Source organism: Panthera tigris, chromosome E1 (genome assembly GCF_018350195.1).
Source record: "Panthera tigris isolate Pti1 chromosome E1, P.tigris_Pti1_mat1.1, whole genome shotgun sequence".
In the NCBI taxonomy this organism is placed as follows: domain Eukaryota; kingdom Metazoa; phylum Chordata; class Mammalia; order Carnivora; family Felidae; genus Panthera; species Panthera tigris.
In genome coordinates, this window is record NC_056673.1 from 17,923,018 (window position 1) to 17,943,651 (window position 20,634).

The 20,634-nt window shown below is 43.8% G+C and overlaps 1 protein-coding gene across 5 annotated transcripts in view; it reads left to right on the forward strand.

The window, feature by feature from the left end:
• The window catches only part of KIAA0100 (KIAA0100 ortholog), a 31,428-nt gene extending 11,413 nt beyond the window's left edge, over window positions 1-20,015 (forward strand). The window contains exons 21-49 of one of the 5 annotated variants that reach the window (XM_042967141.1): window positions 88-278; window positions 401-500; window positions 626-828; window positions 1,853-2,147; window positions 4,572-4,729; window positions 4,998-5,204; window positions 9,265-9,364; window positions 9,576-9,758; window positions 10,095-10,216; window positions 10,699-10,854; window positions 10,940-11,061; window positions 12,357-12,537; window positions 13,184-13,270; window positions 13,471-13,581; window positions 13,718-13,853; window positions 13,958-14,088; window positions 14,269-14,370; window positions 14,717-14,851; window positions 16,912-17,160; window positions 17,253-17,336; window positions 17,453-17,521; window positions 17,902-17,971; window positions 18,198-18,302; window positions 18,479-18,519; window positions 18,765-18,792; window positions 18,902-18,991; window positions 19,075-19,163; window positions 19,300-19,410; window positions 19,790-20,015. In XM_042967141.1, the coding sequence (XP_042823075.1) occupies window positions 88-278; window positions 401-500; window positions 626-828; window positions 1,853-2,147; window positions 4,572-4,729; window positions 4,998-5,204; window positions 9,265-9,364; window positions 9,576-9,758; window positions 10,095-10,216; window positions 10,699-10,854; window positions 10,940-11,061; window positions 12,357-12,537; window positions 13,184-13,270; window positions 13,471-13,581; window positions 13,718-13,853; window positions 13,958-14,088; window positions 14,269-14,370; window positions 14,717-14,851; window positions 16,912-17,160; window positions 17,253-17,336; window positions 17,453-17,521; window positions 17,902-17,971; window positions 18,198-18,302; window positions 18,479-18,519; window positions 18,765-18,792; window positions 18,902-18,991; window positions 19,075-19,163; window positions 19,300-19,410; window positions 19,790-20,011 (3,878 nt within the window). In that variant the 3' untranslated portion in view covers window positions 20,012-20,015. Of the gene's footprint in view, window positions 1-87; window positions 279-400; window positions 501-625; window positions 829-1,852; window positions 2,148-4,571; window positions 4,730-4,997; window positions 5,205-9,264; window positions 9,365-9,575; window positions 9,759-10,094; window positions 10,217-10,698; window positions 10,855-10,939; window positions 11,062-12,356; window positions 12,538-13,183; window positions 13,271-13,470; window positions 13,582-13,701; window positions 13,854-13,957; window positions 14,089-14,268; window positions 14,371-14,716; window positions 14,852-15,273; window positions 15,803-16,911; window positions 17,161-17,252; window positions 17,337-17,452; window positions 17,522-17,901; window positions 17,972-18,197; window positions 18,303-18,478; window positions 18,520-18,764; window positions 18,793-18,901; window positions 18,992-19,074; window positions 19,164-19,299; window positions 19,411-19,789 lie in introns of those variants that run through there. The other 4 variants (XM_042967142.1, XM_042967144.1, XM_042967145.1 and 1 more) reach the window with 4 other exon arrangements.
• Window positions 20,016-20,634: the final 619 nt, after the last annotated feature.

Sequence of the window (20,634 nt, forward strand, 5' to 3'; positions counted from 1 at the left end):
TTGGATTTTTAAACCTCTAAAAGCTGAAGCTAGCTTTATCTCTGTGTTTTAACCACAGGTAGGAAATGTCTATCCTTTCTTTTGCAGCGATATCCCAGCCCCGGATTCTGCTATATAGTAGTACCCTGCGCTGGATGCAAAACTTCTGGGCAACTTGGACTAGTGTCACAAGGCCTATCTGTAGGGGAAAGCTCTTTAATAACCTGAAACCTAGCAAAAAGAAACTCGGCCAGCACTACAAGCAGCTTTCCTATACTGCACTCTTTCCCCAGCTACAGGTCAGGCTCTGACAGCCCTGGTGACATCTTCAGTTCTTTCCCTTTCCCTCGTTTTTGTGTTTTTTCTCATCTTAATCATCTGATGTCATTCTTTGTTCAGTATTATGCTCTCTTGTTGCCAGGTGCATTATTGGGCCTCATTTGCCCAGCAACGGGGCATCCAGATTGAGTGCAGTCAGGGCCATGTCTTCACTAGGGGAACTCAGCGGCTTATACCTCAAGGTAAGGTCAAAGACTGCCTTCATTTTTCCTACCCTCTTTGCCCTTCACATTTCTCTTCCCTCTATGTGTCCCACACTGTTCTTCTGTACTGGTCTGCATGGGCTCTGTATGCCTCCTTTTCTCAGCGGGCACAGTGATGCGGCGTCTCATCTCTGACTGGAGTGTGACCCAGATGGTTAGTGACCTAAGTCAGGTGACTGTTCACCTTATGGCTTCACCCACTGAAGAAAATGCTGATCACTGCCTTGATCCCTTGGTAACAAAGACCCACCTACTGAGCCTGTCCTCTCTCACCTACCAACGGCACAGCAATCGCACGGCTGAGGAGGTACCGCCTGACACAGTCTCTTTGCTACCTTATTTTTATCAGTAGGTGTTTTAGTCTGCTGTTACAGGGCTGCTATAACAAAACACCAAAGAATGTGTGGCTTGAACAACAGAAATTTATTCCTGACAGTTCTAGAGGCTGGAAAGTCTAAGATCAGGGGCCAACATAGTCAGATTCTGGTGAGGGCTCCCCTCCTGGCTTGTAGACAGTTGCCTTCGCTGGGTCCTCACATGGCAGGAAAAGAGAGGGAGAGAACACGCTCTCTGGTGTCTCTTATAAGGGCACTAATCCCATCACAAGGGCCTCACTCTTGTGACTTCATGTAAACTTAATTACCTCCTAAAAGTCACATCTCCAAATATTGTCACATTGGGGATTATGGTCTCAACATATGAATTATGGAGAGGGACACAATTTAGTCCATAGCAGTAGGTTTTAAGCTAAGTCCCGGGTAACGTTTCTAACTGTATTCCAAGTAAAAATATCATTACTGTCTGATGAACTCACTATTATCATTTGTATCAGCGTACCTCTTTTTGAATATTCCTTCTCTCCGTCTCCTAAAGATAGTCTCTTGCCTTTCAAGAAACAGTAAAACTTTTTTCCTAGCACCTTCTTTGGCATTTTTTGTTGTTGTTTTTTCCTAATTAAAGAAAGATTTTTTATGTTGAAATTTTCTTTTCTTTTCTTTTTTGTTTTTTTTTTTTTAAGTAGGCTTCACACCCAAGGTGGGGCTTGAACTCATGACCCGGAGATCAAGAGTCGTATACACTACCGAGTGAGCCAGCCAGGCGCGCCCCATGTGTTGAAATTTTCTAAATCATTTAAAATATAGCGGATGTAGTCAGAATGCAATCTAATGCACAAACTAAGACCACTTAGTTTTTCTTTCTCCAGGGTCTTCTTTTCTCCCCCAGAACAGATTTCTTGTTCAACAAGCTTGTTTTCTTGCCTCTGCCTTTGTGGTCCAGGAGAAATGGTGGGAATTTCCATGCTACCTTGTGGTTCTTTTCCTGTTTCTTAGGAGCTCTCTACTCGAGTTGGGGATCCTGCCTTTCATACACACCAGCTGCACTTGGTAGATTTACGGGCTTCCTGGACAACCACCAATCGGGACATTGCCTTTGGTTTATATGATGGCTATAAAAAGGCAGCTGTACTCAAACGTAATCTCTCTACGGAGGCCCTGAAGGGGTTAAAGATTGATCCCCAGATGCCAGCTAAAAAGCCAAAGCAGAGTGTTCTGACCAGTGCCCCAGCCCCACCTCCCGTCAGCACTCCCAGCTTTAGTGGACAGCCTGATAAGGGGTCCTCAGGAGGTAAGCTGGGGGAAATAAAACTTCATAGAGTTAGGTGTAGGATATGTGCATAGGATTGAACAAGAACTGGGAGGACTAAATCATGGCTGGTTCCATCTAGATATAGAGATGAAAACTATTCTTTTTCCATATTAGGTCACCTCTGACTTACATAGCCGTGATATAGGGGCAGTTAAAGGGTGTCATCCTGTGGGAAGGAGGAGAGGATCATGAAGGAGTGATGGGGCCAGAATGGGATGAGTAAGGGAGAAAAATGATTAAAGAATTGTTATGTGGTTTGATGAATTAATTTGTTAACAAATATTGAGTACTTAACAGGCGTAAAACACTGTGCTGGGTTCAGTGAGAGATATAAAACGAATGACATTCTACTTGCCTCAACAAGTTTATCATCTCTGGATGAGCTTAGTTCATTCATTCATTCCCAATCACTCATTCATTCATAGATTCATTTTAGCTTATTGTGGGTTTATAATATACCAGACATAACCCTAGAGATTAGGGATATAAAAATGAGGAGAAGCTCAGAAACTAATAGACAGACATGTAAATTATTATTTCATTATGAAAATGCTTTTTAAGAATGTTTAAGAAGAAAGTATTTAAATCAGCATAGGGAAATCTAGAAAAGCTTCCCAGAAAAGATCATTGAGATGGGCCTTAAAAAATAAATAAGAGTTCGGCAGGCAAGAAAAGAGGAGAGGGTGTTTTAAGGAGAGGGAATAAGTATAGAGGAATGCAAGTTCGTGGTAAATTTAAGAACAAGGTGGAAAGTGATATCAAAAGAGAAATCAAAAGAGAAAAAAGTATATGGGAGTTCTTGACTGGAATGAAGGAGGGAGTGCAATCAGGGAAAGGTTTATCGAGGAAAGTAGCATTTGAGCTGGACCTTGAAGGCTGAGTATGGTTTGAACCTGTGGAAATGGGGAGGAAAGGCATTCAAGGCATCCTGAATAGGAGTAGATTTGGTAAGGCTCCATATGTTCAAAGGAGAGCGAACAATCTGTTTCAATTGGCATAGAGAGTAACTAAGGCGAGGAGCGAGGGAAGATCCTGGAAAGGAAAGCTGCACATAGACCATCACAGGTAGACCATCACAGGTCTTTTATACAAGGCTAAGGAGTTTTTGGTCCTTATTCAGTAGACAGTGGTGAACTACTGAAAGTTTTTGAATGGGGATGTGTCATCATGAGACTTTACTTTTAGGAAGATAAATCTAGCAGTGCTGTGGAGGAGGACTGGAGAGGAAGAAACTGGAGGTGGAGAGACAGATAAGGAAACTATTATGGTGTCCCAACAACATGTAATGAGGGCCTGAACTTGGTAGAGGCAGTGGGAATGGAGATGAGGGGATGGGTGGAAATGTTATTGTACTAAGAAATTTGGCAACTGGTTGGAAGAAAGAGTTAAGATAGAAAGCAATAATGACTGAGGCTTTGAGCCTGGGACTAGCATGATGGTAACAGTAATATCAGAGATAGGAGAGCCGGAGGATACTAAATACTAAAGTTCGGGGAGGAACAGGGTTGTTGAGTTCAGATTTGGACATGCTGAGTTTGTGGTGCAAGTAGTACATCTAGGTAATGTCTAACCAACAGCTGGAAATGAGGATCTAAAAGCTTAGAACTAGAGGTGAAGACTTTGGGAGTTTCGGCATAGAGCTAAAAGTTAATCCCAAGTAGATAATAATAGTTGCTTTCTGTGTGGCAGGTACTCTGCAAAATACTTTTGTATGTTATTGCATTAAATTCCCTCAACAACCTTATGAGATAGTTACTATTATTTTACAGACAAGGGGACTGAGACACAGGTTAAAGCAAGCTGCTGAAAGTCACAATCGAGTAACTGGCAGAGATAGGATCTTAAATACAGGACAGGCAGACAAGTCTGATTCTGGATGCTGCTAACCATAACACTCTGTTAGAAAAACTCATTAGAAGAAAGAGGAAGAGAAGGGAACCCGAGGAGATACTTATTTCTAAGACATGGGAGAAGAGGATTTAGAGGCATAATCGTAGGAAGCAGTAGAGCTATGAGAACACAGTGGCACTAATGGCAAAGGAGTGGTTTCATATGGAAAGGAGTGGTCCACAAACAACATTTAAAATAATATAAAATGAAAAATATAAGGAACAAAATGAGAAGAAAGATCCTAGAGTAATCAGAGGTTGATATACCTAAGAGAAAAAAATGCTGCTATTATATAGCACTCTTGGGAATCTGTTATTTTTGTTAAAATTGAGGAAATGAAATGACAACCCTTATTTTGCCCTTAGAGATCAAGGAGGGGAGTGGGTGGGCTGGAGTTGCAGGTTGGAGAGAGTATTTTCTAGAGAAATTGAAGGAAGATCGGTTTGGCCCTAGATGTATTGCCCATATTCCTTTGAGATTGTGACTTTCTTCCACTTCCTACTTCTCTGCCAGGTGCCTACATGTTGCAGAAGCTGATTGAAGAGACAGACAGGTTTGTAGTGTTCACAGAAGAGGAATCAGGTGTGAGTGATCAGCTGTGTGGCATCGCTGCCTGCCAGACGGATGATATATATAACCGAAACTGCCTTATTGAGCTGGTTAATTGCCAGGTAACTTCTCTTTACCAGAGCACCCTAGCATTGGGCTAGATCCTGATCATATGTGTTCACCTTCTCCCAGCGCCAAATAAGAATGGGCAGATAGAGCTCCAAACAATTATTCCTTCCACCAGGTATCCAGGATAATCCTTCCATTTCTAAAACCATAGTGTAAGCCAGAATTAGATCCAGCTGCATTCATTGATACAGTCCTTTCACTGACCTTCTCATCTTCCCTGGTGGCCCTTGTGCTATGATTCTGCTCCTGTCTATGGCATAGATGGTTCTTCGTGGAGCGGAGACAGAAGGCTGTGTCATTGTGTCAGCTGCCAAAGCTCAGCTGCTGCAGTGCCAACACCATCCAGCCTGGTATGGTGACACATTGAAGCAAAAGACATCCTGGACTTGCCTACTGGATGGCATGCAGTACTTTGCCACCACTGAAAGCAGCCCCACTGAGCAGGATGGCCGACAGCTCTGGTTAGAGGTTAGTCAAATACAGGAATTGCAGGCAGTCTCTGATTTGTGGTCTGTGAGCACATAGTGCTTTTTTCTTTTTTTTTAATCTCTTGCTGTTCTTTTTTATTGTGAGGGAAATTCTTGTTTCCCAGCACTAGAATAAAATGGGTTGGAACTTTTTTACGTTTGAGAAGATTGCTGACCTCTGCTAATAAATCACACTAATCAGCAGGCAGCCAAGAAAACAGGCAGTAAGCCTGAGAACTTTAGATAAATTCTTTATCTGCCCTTTCTCTGATTTCTCTTATGAAGATGTTTGATTAGTTTCAGCAAAGCAGTAAGGTTGAATACAAAGACTGCTTGTCTAGGACTCAGGTGATGTGAGTTCTAATGCCACCTTTGCTGTTATAGTAGCCATGAGCCTTTGGGCGAGTCACCTTTATTTACTTTGTTTATCTATTTATTTTGAGAGAGAGAGATGAGAGCAGGGGAGGGGCATAGAGAGAGGGAGAGAGAATCCCAAGCAGGCTCTGCATTGTCAGCGCTGAGCCCAATGTGGGGTTCAAACTCACAGTTCTGAGACCATGATCTGAGCTGAAATCCAGAGTCAGAGGCTTAAACTGAGCCACCCCAGGGCCCCAAGTCGCCTTTATTTGTAAAATTGAGTTAATACTTCCCCCTCACAAGATTGTTGAAAGGATCAAGGGTGAGAAACTGCTTTGAAAAATACAAAGCTTCATTTAGATGGAAAATAATTACACCATTTTTAAAAAGTTAGAGGAGGTCTAAGTGTGTCAAGACAGCATTTTGTTAGATGGTGGAATTATGAGCAGTTGGCAGGGACTAGGCTATAGATTTTCTTTTCAGTGTAGTAAAACTGAATTTGCTTTATAATTTCTAGGATATTCTCCCAGAATAATAGGAGATCTAATAGTTATAAGATATACCTAATACTCAGCATTGTTACTACTTAACCGGTGTGAAGTGTCCACATTGTGCTGGGCATGGTACACCCAAATGAGTTACTGGATCCAGCTACCTCTTTAAGGACCAATAGGATAACTTCATTTACCATTCTACTCAGTGGGGAAAAAGCTAATCCCTTTTCTGTCCTCCCTGCCTGGTGCTTCTTACTCCAACAACCTTAGGGCTCAATCTAAGCAACCTCAGGTGTAATTACACACAAGGTAATCATTTAATCAGATGTCAAGCCAAGTAAGGGTCAAGTTATTGGTACTATGAGAGGTCATGCTGATATATTACATCTGTGATTCAGGCAAGCAGTGCTCTTTACCACTAATCTCAGGAGGTAGGCATAGAAGGTATACTCAGGCAGAGGTGGGCAGGATGAGCTATGCAAGATCTCTAGCATTTTCCGGGCCTCTGCTTCTTTTAGGCATGCCCTCTTTTACATGTGAACCCTTTTTTTCCTCAGGCTGTGATATTAGCATTAGAGTAGAATATCCTAGGGTTTTTTTTGTTTCTTTAATTGAAGTATAGTTGACATATTAGTTTCAGGTGTACAGCATAGTGACTTGACAATTACAAACATTATAAAATGCTCACCAGGGTAGTTACCATCTGTCACCATATAAAATTATTACAGTATTATTGACTATTTCCTGTACTGTACTTTTCATCTCTGAGTTATTTTATATCTGGAAGTATGTACCTTTTAATCCCCTTGATTTATTTCACCTATTCCTCCCACCCTCCTCCCCTCTGGCAACCACCAGTTCTTTATGGGTTTATTTCTGTTTTTGTTGTTTGTTTTTTAGATTCCCCATATAAGCGAAATCGTATAGGATTTATCTTTGTCTGTCTGATTTTACTTGGGATAATACCCTTAGATCCATCTGTATTGCCAAAAATGGCAAGATTTTATTCCTTTTTATGGCTAGTAGTATCCCATTGTGTATATATAAAATACGTCTTTATCCATTCATCTGTTGAAGGACATTTAGGTTGCTTCTGTATCTTGGCTATTATAAATACACATAATAAGCATTAAATATAGGGCTTTTCGAATTAATGATTTCATTTTCTTCAAATAAATACCCAGAAGTGGAATTATTAGATCGTATGGTACTTCTGTTTTTAGTTTTTTGAGGAATCTCAGTATTGTTTGCCAGAATGGCTGCACCAATTTACATTCCTGCTAACGTTGCAGTTTCCCTTTTGTCATCGTCCTTGCCAAGATGTGTTATTTCATTTTGATACTAGCCATTTTAGTGTGAAGTGGCTTTGATTTGTATTTCCCTGATGATTAATGAATTTGAGCATCTTTCCATGTGTCTGTTAGCCCATCTGTATGTCTTCTTTTGGAAAAATGTCTACTCAGGTCCTCTGCCCATTTTTAATTGGATTAATGTTTTTTTTGGGGGGGGGGTTTGGTGTTGAGTTGTAGGAGTTCCTTATGTATCATTTGCAAATATCTTCTCCCTTTCAGTAGGTTGTCTTTTCGTTTTGCTTATGATTTCCTTCACTGAGTTTGGTGGGAGTACTTTGATCTTGCCTTCCCCATATGAAATTTTTTGTGACTTGGCAGATCTGCTTATGGTCTTCATATCACTCATTCTACTATTCACTTTGACTTCAGCTTGGCAGAGAGACTCAAAAGAATTCATTCCCTTTACCCCATGGGCAACAGTGTCAGAGTGGTTGTCTGAAAACAGAAAACAGCAAAACCACAATTGCATGAATATCAAAGTGGGTGGGAAAGTCACTGGTTTTGATGAAATTTTTTGTGCTTGACAGGATTGACTTTTTCCTCAAAAAAAATTTTTTTTTATTGTGGTAAGATATAAAATTTACCATTTTAACCATTTTTAAAGTTTATTTATTTATTTTGAGACAGAGTGTGAGCAGAGGAGGGGCAGAGAGAGAGAAGGAAAGAGGGAATCCCAAGCAGGCTCTATGCTGAGCGCAGAGTTCAATGTAGGGCTTGATCTCACAACTGAGATCGTGACCTGAGCTGAAATCAAGAGTTGGATGCCACCCCTGGTTTTAACCATTTTTAAGTGTAAAGTTAAGTTTGTATTAAATACATTCATAATGTTGTTCAACCATCACCACCATCCATTTCCCTAACTCTTCATCTTATAAAACTGAAATTATACCCATTAAACCATAACCTCCCTTCCCCTTTCCAGTCCTCAGCAACCACCATTCTACTTTCTGTCTCTATGATTTTGGCTGTTCTTAAGTACCTTGTATAAGTGGAATCATACAGTATTTGTCTTTTTGTGACTGGTTTCTTTCACTTCCTATAATCTCTTCAAGGTTTGTTCGTGTTCTAGCATCTTCCTTTTTAGGATTGGATTCTGTTGTATGTACAAGAAATTGCTTATCCATTTGTCTATCAGTGGATACTTGGGTTGCTTCCATATTTTAGCTATTGTGAATAATACCATGTGAACATGGGTGTACAAATCTCTTCAAGACCTTGCTTTCAGTTCTTCTCAGTGTATATCCAGAAGTGGAACTGCTAGGTCATATAGCAAAAATTCTATTTTTAATTTTTTGAGGAATTGCCATACTGTTTCCATAGTACCATTGTACCATTTGACATACCCCAACAGTGCACAAGGGTTCCAATTTCTGCACATCCTTGGCAACACTTTTTTTTTTTTTTTTGATTGTAGCCATCGTAATGGGTGTGAGGTGGGATAGGATTTTTTTTTAATGTTTATTTATTTATTTTGAGAGCACAAGTGGGGAAGGAGCAGAGAGAGAGAAGGAGACAGAATCCCAAGCAGAGCCTGATGTGAGGCTTGATCCCAAGAACTGTGAGATCATGACCTGAGCTGGTATCAAGAGTCACTTAACTGACTGAGCCACCCAGGTGCCCCCAGATAGGATATGATTTTAACCTAGCTTGCTTTTCTGGTCTTAGGCCTGCAGACATGTAACTCATCTGGGTTTGGAGAATTTAGGTGGTGGGCCAGGAGGGAGTCATGTATGTCTTCTACCCTGGGAGATCCTTCAAGCTGTTCCAGGCAGTGGAAATTTAGATAGTATTACTTGCATCATAATCATCTGTGTCCCAGTTGGCTAGGAGTTAAAGGTGCCTGTATCTCTGTCTTCAGGTAAAGAATATTGAGGAGCACCGGCAGCGTAGTCTGGACTCTGTGCAGGAGCTGATGGAGAGCGGGCAGGCAGTGGGAGGCATGGTTACCACCACCACAGGTCAGCTCTCCCTTACTCCCCATCGTGTTGTTAGATGTGCATTTTCTTACATACTCTTAAAATTAACATATGCTGGAATAGGACCATTTTGTTTTAGGCTAGGGGGAAAGCAAGTGTCTGGAGTTCCCTAAACATCACATATGGCTGGGAGGTTCTCACAATACCTCCATTGAAAATGTTTTTCTCTTATCTCTTTCCCACCTCTTCCCAGATTGGAACCAGCCAGCTGAGGCGCAACAAGCCCAGCAAGTCCAACGGATCATTTCACGCTGTAGCTGCCGAATGTACTATATTAGTTACAGCCATGACATTGATCCTGAGCTGGCAACTCAGATTAAGCCACCTGAGGTTCATGAGAACCAGGAAAAGGAAGATCTCCTAAAGAAACAGGAAGGTATTCAGGGCTTGAAAGGCTTTTAGAAGGGAACTAGAGAATTTTTGAAAGTAGCTGTTTCCTTAGTGGTTTTGAGTTAGTAGTGTTATTAGAAGTCCCACTGTGCCCTGGGCATTAACACTTTCACTTTGCTCTACATTGTGTAAGTTCTGCTATAAGAGAATAAACTGGACTGTTGGAGGGAACTGGGATGAATGGATATTGTTTAATTCTAAAATAAGAAAACCTATTTCTACCCATGAGCATCTCTCACTAATACCAAATATGGGTTAGAAGATGGGGTCGATATTTAGAGAGAAACTTGAGTTTCTTACCTAGCTGCTATCAATTACCTAGGAGCTGTGGATACCTTCACCCTTATTCATCATGAGCTGGAAATCTCCACCAACCCGGCTCAGTATGCCATGATCTTAGACATCGTCAACAACCTGCTGCTCCACGTAGAACCTAAGCGGAAGGTGAGCATGGGCCCTAATAGAATGCCAGTTAACCTCACAGGAACTGACAGACCTTGTGCTTTATTTGGGGTCCAGTAAGAAAAGCCATGCTTCAGACTGAAAAAGGACCTTGTGGTGAGTACATCCTGTGTTAGTCAATAGCAGCAGTTGAAATTGTCTAGAAAAGGTCTGAGTGTTTCTGAGACTGCAGAGCTTGTTTATGTGTGGTTTTTCTTGGTCAGTTCTCTGCTGAGTCACTTTAATACCTCTAAAAACAGTAACTGGTCCCCACTATCACCTCTATCCCTACCCTGTGGCACTGGCTTATTGTGAAATCTTTATGTCTTCTGCATTGGCCTACCCTTTATGCTTGCTACTAATGGTAACAGATACAAGTAAGCTTTCCAGAAGAGGTCCCTGTTTCTTGTTCCTTTCTGTATTTCACCTTACTACAAGACATGTCTATTAAGAAACCTTGCTCATTTCCTTTTCCATTCCTTCAGGAGCATAGTGAGAAGAAGCAGCGAGTCAGGTTCCAGCTTGAGATCTCTAGCAATCCTGAGGAACAGCGCAGCAGCATATTACACTTGCAGGAGGCCGTGCGGCAGCATGTGGCCCAAATACGGCAGCTGGAAAAGCAGATGTATTCTATCATGAAGGTAGTCACCAGGGCAGTTTGAGGAGAGGGTGTTCTCCTGGGACAAAGGAGATCTCCTCTCAGTTTCTCCTGCCTTGGCTCCCTAGTCTTTGCAGGATGACAGCAAGAATGAGAACTTGCTTGACCTGAACCAAAAGCTTCAGTTGCAGCTAAACCAGGAGAAAGCCAACCTACAGCTGGAAAGTGAAGAGCTGAATATCCTCATCAGGTGCCATAGCATCCTTTCCCTGCCCTTTTCTAGTGCCCCAGCTGGAATTGATTTCTCTTCCTTGCTTTAGATCTATTGTGCATTATCAAAGGCTGATGTAGATTTGGGCACTTCCCGAATGAGCGTTGCTGGTCTTGGCCAAGAGATTGAGAACAGGAGAGCCCCTGCTTTGGCTCCTCATTAGAGTACCTCCTGGGAAAGGAGAAAATCAGCTCAGAAAGATAGCTCTTGTGGCCCTGGTGCTATGCAGGTGAACTGAAAATAAAATATCTTGGAAGTTGGTCAGTAAGGAGCACAATTGCAGATACAATTGTAGGGGTTTATTAGTGGGCAGAGATTACTTTATTAAGAAGTACCTGGAGGGCACTTGGGTGGCTTAGTCGGTTGAGTGTCCAGCTTTTGACTTTGCCTCAGGTAATAATCTCACAGTTCCTGAGTTTGAGCCCCACGTCGGGTTCTGAACTGACAGCGGGGAGCCTGCTTGGGATTCTCTCTCTCCCTCTCTCTCTCTCTCAAAATATACCAAAAAACCCCCAAAATAAAACCTTGGAAAAAAAAAGAAAAGCAGCACCTCTATGGCTCAGTCAGTAGAGCATGTGACTCTTGATCTCAGGATCATGAGTTCAAGCCCTATGCTGGGTGTGGAACTTACTTTTTTTTTTTTTTAACATGGTTAGCATGTGGCATAGTTAGCGCATATATATATATACTTGTGTGTGTGTGTGTATACATATATGTATACATATTTTTATAATTTATTGTCAAATTGGCTAACATACAGTGTGTGAAGTGTGCTCTTGGTTTTTGGGGTAGATTCCCATGGTTCACCACTTACATACAACACCCAGTGTTCATCCCAACAAATGCCCTTCTCAATGCCCATCACCCATTTTTCCCTTTCCCCCACCCCCTCCCCCATCCACCCTCAGTTTGTTCTCTGTATTTAAGAGTCTCTTATGGTTTGCTTCCCTCCCTCTCTGTAACTGTTTTTTTCCCTTTCCCTTCCTCCATGGTCTTCTGTTGTTAAGTTTCTCAAGATGGGTGTGGAACTTAAGAAAAAACAACAACAACAACAACAACAACAACTGTGGAATTGAAAAATTTGAAAGATGGGATTTATTCTCCCATGGCCCAGGGTGTGAGGAGCATGAATCCAGTGAAAAAAATAGGGAATAGCTGTCCCAAAATAGGTCCATCTCTGGGTTTACCTCCTGCATCATTCTAGAGCATTCTACCCCACCCCCAACCCAAATGCTGTTACCCTTATTGGCTTTGGCCCTCCTGTCCATTTATAGGTGTTTTAAGGATTTCCAATTGCAGCAGGCCAATAAGATGGAGTTGCGAAAGCAACAAGAAGATGTGAGTGTGGTTCGTCGCACTGAGTTCTACTTTGCTCAGGCACGATGGCGTCTGACAGAGGAAGATGGACAGCTAGGAATTGCTGAACTGGAGCTGCAGCGGTTCCTCTACAGCAAGGTATCGGGTATATACAATCACATAAAGGCAGCTGTATTGAGAGACATTGACCCATCACAGGAGTCTTAACTCGGAGAAACAAAGAGGCTAATTATTATATGATTACTAATGCTGGTATTAACGGTTATTAATGATGATACATGAGCAGAGTTCCCTTTAGACACAGTTGTTTGTAATATTAAATAATACAGATATAGATGAGCTTGATCAAATGCTTCTTTCATTGAATAAGATTATCCCTAGAAATATGGCCCAGAAAGAAGTAATCTTCCAATACCAGCTTGGAATAGAATTAATTCTATACTGACATTCAGCTTTCCTGCAATAAATAACCAGTGGAGGAGAAGACATGATTCATTATTCCACACTCCTTCCCCCTGGGAGTTTGGAAATGAGTGAGACCATTTTTGACTATCACAGTAATTGGGAAGGATTACTGGCACTTAGTGCTCTTGTTAGTAGTGTCCATGAGAAACACTGGATTAAAGGGTGAATTGACTGTATGGAGATGAAAGGGATACCAAAGGTTGGGGTTAAACATATGGAGAACCTGAAAACAGGGTATGTAGCAATTCTCTAGCAAGCTCCTGAGAAAGACTTATAATAGTGTGTGGGGTGGGGTTGGGGGGGGAATCTGTCTTTATAGGTGAATAAGTCTGATGACACAGCAGAACATCTTCTGGAATTGGGCTGGTTCACTATGAACAACCTCCTCCCCAATGCTGTCTATAAGGCAAGTCTTATTTCCCCATTCCTGCCCCATTCTCATGCTTCCTAACACAGGGCATTTGTAATGGCCCTTCCCCATAAACCCACTAAGGGAAATACTGTGGTGATCTGAGAGGTGAAAGCTTGTCTAGCTTAGCAAGACTGTTGCTTTTCCTCTTAGTCTGCAGGGATTTGTGGGTAGACTTATCGCTCTTTATCTTACAGGTAGTCCTACGGCCCCAGAGCTCCTGCCAATCTGGGCGACAGCTAGCCCTCCGCCTTTTCAGCAAAGTCCGGCCCCCTGTTGGGGGTATTTCTGTTAAGGAACACTTTGAGGTTAGTAAACAGTCCTTTGGGGACCCAGGAACAAAGGGCACTCAAAAGCTATCTGTGTGTTATGTTACATTAGGGGTAGGTAAACTGAGGGATGATGTCTGAGCTTAATTGCTTCTTCAGCCTTTTTCCTCTTTAGGTAAATGTGGTGCCTCTCACCATCCAGCTGACACACCAGTTCTTCCATAGAATAATGGGCTTTTTCTTTCCTGGCCGAAGCGTAGAAGATGATGAGGTTGGTGATGAAGAAGATAAGTCCAAACTGGTGACTACTGGTGAGAACTTTTATGGTGGAGATCCGGAAGACTGGAGTAGCAGCCTCAGAGATAGCTGAAGCTTCAGAAAGAGGACAACAGCTGGTGTGCTTGCTTTTTCATAGGAATACCAGTGGTTAAGCCTCGGCAGCTGATTGCAACAGATGATGCAGCACCACTGGGCCCTGGGAAGGGTGTTGCACAAGGCTTAAATCGGAGTTCTGGTGTCAGAAGATCATTTCGGAAAGTACCTGAGGTACCAGACATGCCCCTGATGACAGAAAGATGGAAGAATCCTAGGGTTCTGTTTGGGTCAGCTGAAGATTTCTTCTGTTTCCTGAGTCTTTTCCAGGGATGAAAGGAGATGGAGATGTTTGGGGTTCTAAGTTTCTTCTGATGGTTTCAAGAACTCATATTCGTTTCCTGCCTTTCCTAGCACCCTGTGGATGATATTGACAAGATGAAAGAGCGAGCTGCCATGAACAACTCCTTCATCTACATAAAGATTCCACAGGTTCCTCTGTGTGTCAGCTACAAGGTCTGCTCCTCCCTAGTACTTTCTAGAACAGGGTGGGAAGGGAACCAGATAAGATCAGAGATTACAATTAGGCACGACAGTCTAAATTGTGAAGATGGTCTTTGGGTAATAATCTGCTGTTCCCTCTGCTGCCTTCAGGAGTCAGTACTGTTACAGGATGAGGTAAAGGGAAATCAGTATCTTTAGATTGCTGCTGCAGGAAAGTGCTAGACTTGGGACTCAAGTATTAGATTGGACTGTGTGTTCACTTCAGCAGCACATATATTAAAAAAGTATTAGCTTTGGACTAAAAATGGCAGCTGATCTTTTCGCTCTTTTCTCTCCCCTCTCCCTCCTTCTCTTGCAGGGTGAGAAGAATAGTGTGGATTGGGGTGACCTTAACCTTGTGCTGCCCTGTCTGGAGTACCACAACAACACATGGACATGGCTAGACTTTGCCATGGCTGTCAAGAGGGACAGCCGCAAAGCCCTGGTTGCCCAGGTATCCTGCCAGAGTTCATGGCTGTTTGGTTAGCAGGGGCTGACAAACAGGTCCTGTGCTCAGGAGCATTTCATTGTAGGACATATGTAGGACAAGTAGCCTTGGCAACGGGCAGGTGAATGAAGTGAGCAACTTCTATCCCTGCCCTCTCCATGACTTTGGTCAGATGTTTAAATGTTTACACTTATATATGTTAACTGCTGTTGAGTTTTAGGGAACTGAGGGCTGACGCAGCTTCAGTTTTAGAATAGGTTCTAATTAGACTATAAGCTTCTTGAAAGCAGAGATCATTTTATAATTTGAATTGCCACATTGTGCCTTCATGTAAGCTTAACAAATCTTTTTTGACTTGGTTCACAGTGATTTATTCTGCCTGTTCCACTAATATTTACCTTCCCTTTTACTCCTCTCTAACCTACCAGGTAATCAAAGAGAAGCTAAGGCTGAAGCCTGCAACAGGGTCTGAGGTCCGGGGAAAGCTAGAAACTAAATCAGATCTCAACATGCAACAGCAGGAAGAGGAGGAGAAAGCCCGGCTCCTCATCGGTTTAAGTGTGGGCAACAAGAACCCTGGCAAGAAGTCCATCTTTGGCAGGCGCAAGTGATCCAGCATGCAAGAGTGGCTGCAGTACAGGATCTGACTTTGGCTCAGGCCCCAGGGACTTGTGGGGTGGGAGGCGCTTCCCCTCATCCATCAGGATTTGTGGTGGTCAGGAGCTCACAGGGTACTGTGGAGAGAGGCACTGCTCTTTTAGCAGCTGGCCTGTTCCCTGCAGAACACGGTGGATAATAATGCTGAGTTCTACCTCACACTGATCAGCAGGGCCAGAGAGGCATCAAGAGAGCAAGACCCAGGGATTGGGCCCAGGATCAGGATCTGGTTCCCTTGGGGCCAACTGAAAGGGTGGGAGGGACAGTTCTGATCAAGTGTGATAAATTTTTATAGACCTATATATAAATATATACATATATATTTCTAAGTGTAACTGCTCTCCCTCTGTGCCAGAAAGTTGAGGGGAGGATCCGCTCTCTCCCTCATTCCACTGCCTTGTATAGGAGGTATGAGGGTTCTGGGGGGAAAAAAGCCCCTCCTCAATCTGTGCCAAGTTCACTTGGGAAAATGGCAATAGGAGTCAGGGCTGGCCATGGATCCCCCTGGGGTATGCCTGGAGAATGGTAAGAAAATGACTTAAAGAGAAAAAAATCTATTTTAGTTATTACTAATTTTTTTTGGTGTGTTAAGTGCATGGGTTCAACCTGTGTCCTTCCCTCCCCATCAACCCAAGACACATCCTCTAGCTGCCACTCTAATGAGGATGGCCTCTTCCCTCCTCCATGAAGCCCTATCACAGATACTTCCCAGCTCTGGTGTGACACTGGCCCCATGCTGATAGGTCTCTGCACATTTTAGTTCTGGCTATAAGCTTATTCATAACTGGGGTGGGCAGATAGGATTTGAGGATGAGTGGGGTTTGGCTGCATCCACTTGCATCTCTAGTCATGAATAGCAGGGAAGAGGCGGGGCTCATGTGTAATGTAGCATCAGGGGGAGGAATCGCTTATGTAACTGGGACAGCAGATTTAGCAGGTAGAGGAGGCAGAGGCTTTGGATGGGAACAGTAAGCTGTCGGCAGGGGCAACATGCCCGGGTGGTTGCTTCTCATAAGGTAGGCTGTGGGGCTTTGGCAGCCTGTTTAGGGGAGGTGAAGGGGGGACATGGGCTTGAGGCCTGGGAACTGACCAGTGAGGAGAATGTTAGTGATGCCCACTGTGGAGGTGAAACAGGAGGCTATACGGTGAAAATATCCCAACCCCATACTGAGAGGTACAGGACGAATTTCTGATGCTTCATGGAGAAAATGTCTACATACTGATTTCCTAGAGGATTTGAATCATGTCCAGGAAATCTAGGCCTTGGCCCAAAACAAGTATAGTAGCAATTTTGCCTGGTGCTCAAAAACATATCTCTAAGGTTAAGATTTGAGGGTGTGCCCTCTAAGATGGGCAGAATTTGTAATGCCTCAAGCGCAGAGGTTTAGAGTGGCTCCCTTGGTTCTCAGCAGGGTGGCAACATCCAGGGTCCCTGGGTCCGAGGCTGGAAGAGCCTCTGGTCAGGTGTGGGAACTACCAGGTCAGGTCTGGAAGAGCTGTGGGGACTACGGGGGCATCAGTGCCTACACCAGGAGCCCCTGGAGCCGACCCCGTTGCTAATAGAGAAGCCTCTGTCTGAGTGGCCAGTGCCTCAGTTCGTCAACCTTTTTCTGCCGGAGTTTCCCATTAGGCCTCTTACAGGGCATCACCAGCTGAAGGTAGGTCAGTCCCTGGAAGGGGTCTCAGTCTTGGGGAGACATCTAGAAATGGCCAGAGTTTCAATCACCCTATTCTTAATTTCTCTGTACAGATTTTAGGACTTGTGGCTAAAGGCTCCTTTGGAACAGTCCTCAAGGTGCTAGATTGTGACCAGAAAGCAGTATTTGCAGTGAAGGTAGGGACCTAGGTATCCTTCCATATCATTCTCTAGTTTCTGCTTCTATTCTTGGTTTCAGAAAGGTTGGGAGGCATAAACAACGCATAGGAGTCATCACTCCTCTCCTTTTATAGGTGGTGTCCAAGGTAAAGGTCCTACAGAGGGACATCCTGAGGCAGTGCAAAGAGGAGGTTAGCATCCAGGTATGCACAGAGCCCAGGAATGGAGCCTAGGAAGAACTAAACCACAGATGGAGAAAGCACCTTTCCTGTCCAACTGCCTTGCTCTTCCTTATTCTGCCCACTCCCTCTGCTTCAACCAAAGCAGATCCTGGGAAAGGTAGTTAGCAGCAGCTAATTCTAGGTCCTTCCAGGGAAACCTCTCTAGCATGTCCTGGTGTGTTCATAGTATCATGCTGGTTTTGGGATTACCAGACAGGCAGTCCCTACTATTTTGTTCACCTCAACTTAGAGGTAGGGCAGCAGCTCCCTTTCTGCACAACTAGGTTAAATCCTGACTTCTTGGCTGTCTTGATCCTCAGTGCCCTTTTTCCTCCCTAACTTCCTGTTTTTTTCATCCCTAGCGACAGATCAACCATCCTTTTGTACACGGTTTGGGGGACAGCTGGCAGGGAAAACGACACCTCTTCATTAGTGAGTGACTGGTCTCTCTCATTTCCAAGAGTCGTCCCATTGTACTCCACCTGAGATTACCTATCCCTTTGGCTTGTTCTCCCTTGGCTGTTTCCCTTCTCTGAGTGTTTCTGTCTCCCAAAGGGAGGGAACAACATGTGGCATCAGTTTGGGCAAGAGGCCTAAAATGCCTTTGAGCCCAGGCACATTACCCCCCAATATCACCTAGACTTCTGGTCCTTTGCAGTGTGCAGCTACTGCAGTACAGATCTGTGCTCCCTGTGGTCCTCTGTCGGCTGCTTGACTGAGGCTTCCATCCGCCTCTTTGCTGCTGAACTGGTTCTGGTGCTGTGTAAGTGAAACAGAAATGGTAATGGAAATGAGGGAAGACTTAAGGGGGAGGGGCAGAGAGAAGTGGTATTAACTCTGGAGGTCAAAGAACAGGAATAGGGATGGGATGGGAACTACCAGGGAAACTGGAAAGACAGGAGAGCTTTAGCACACCCCATTACTTGCTGTCATCCACAGGCTATCTCCATGATTTGGGCATCATCCACCGAGATGTGAAGGTAGAGTTAAGCACTTTTTCTCTGTCTGAAGTGGGGCATCAGTAAGAAGTACCCACAGATGTAAGAAGGGAGAGGGGAGCTGAGGATAGCTGACCTTGGGGCCCTCATGGGTGCTAAGGATTTGGGCAAGAGCCCTCAAAGTATAGACTTGAATGCTGAATAGGGCATCTTCCTCAGCAGACAGGTATATATGATAAAAGAAGGTCAAAAGGAAGATGAATAACCTCTCACTTGTGATTTTTCAGATGGAGAATATCCTTCTGGATGAACGAGGTAAGTCCTTTTCTTTTCCTAGCCCCAGAATTAGAGGTACTCTGTTTGGGAATATGTCATGGCTGACAAGGGGTGGAACAGAGTGGTGCTGTTGCCTTATCTTTCACAGGCCATGTGAAACTGACAGACTTTGGTTTGTCCCGCCACCTGCCCCAGGGAGCCCGAGCCTATACTATCTGTGGCACCCTTCAGTACATGGGTGAGACAGGGGCTAAAACTGGTGGGGAAGCATTGGCAGAGGACAGCCAATTGATGTCAGTGACACCTGTCTTTCAAATCTAGCCCCAGAGGTCCTGAGTGGAGGGCCTTACAACCATGCTGCTGACTGGTGGTCCCTGGGTGTCTTGCTTTTCTGTCTGGCAACTGGGAAGGTGAGAAAATTTTAGGGATGTTGGGCAAAGAGAGGAGCTCTGCCCTGTAGTGGGAAGAACTTAGGAAATCTTGCCTTATTCCTACTAAACAATGCTACCACTGCCCCCCACCCCCATTCCCCACCTCTTAACTCAGTTCCCAGTGGCTGCAGAGAGGGATCATGTGGCCATGTTGGCAAGTGTGACACACTATGATTCTGAGGTCCCAGCTTCTCTTAACCAGGGGCTCTCACTCCTGCTCCATGAGGTAAGAGTGAACACTACTTTCCTTCTTGACTACCAAACCATTCAATTCTCTCCTTTCCCTATTACTGAAATGAGATTTCCCCATTCCTCTAATAATTTGGTGAGTGTGTGTATGTGTGTGTGCGTGCGCACGTGCTGTAACTTGATCAAGTACCATCCTCCCCATGCATAATCAGTCACTTCTGAGAGAGAGGGCCAGTGCTGCTCTCTTACCAGGACAGTGCCTCTATTCCCACCTCTGCCCCCAATAATTTCTCCCTCTTTCAAATCCTCTTTAGGATTCTTCTTCCTGCCCTCCACAGCCCATGAACTTCTTTTCCAGCTTTTCTGGTTAGCCCCTCTCCTATCTCATCTATCCTTCATGCTCTATTTGCCTTCAGCTCTTATGCCAGAATCCCCTCCACCGTCTACGTTATTTGCATCACTTCCAGGTCCACCCTTTCTTTCGGGGTGTGGCCTTTGACCCAGAGCTCCTACAGAAGCAGCCAGTGAACTTTGTCATGGAGACACAAGCTACCCAGCCCAGTCCATCGGAGTCCATGCTTTTCAAGAACTTTGACTGTAACCTGGAGTCCTACCTGGTCCATCCCAGCCTTGCTTGAGCCCCTCTACTGTAGATTGGGGCCTGAGAACCCAAGGATCTCCTCCACTGCCAACTCAGTATGACCACTTTGATGATCTAGTTTGTTTTTACTCTGTAGCCTCTTACTATTCTGTTCTTCTACTTGTTGGACCAGAGTTCAAATGTTGCGCATTCTGCTATTGGCAGCCACAATTGGCCCTACCCCTCCCTACTCCCTAATACAACCCACCTCTCAGTTCAACATCTCAGATCTGTGTTGACCTTTTCCTTCGCTGCATTTCTCCAATGCTCATACCCTGAAGCTTTCAACCAGAGGCTTATTCTACTTTTCCCTTTCCTTGTTTCTCTGTCGTATTTCCTTTCTTGAGAAGTAACACTTCCTGGAGTCTCAAGGTGCTATTTATGTGTTTTATAGGTTTCTCAGAAGTAGTATGAATGTTTTTCAAAAGTCTCAAAAGCTGGCATTTTAACCCCTAAATATGTAGCTAAAATCTATGATCTGGGGGCTCAAAGCCAGTCTGTGACAAATCTAATGTTTAAAAATTTCAAAAGTGAATCTAATAGCCTAAATGTGAGGAATAAGAACTGAAATATGGATGGGTTAATGTCTTTTCTAGGGCTAATTGGAACAGCTATTGAATT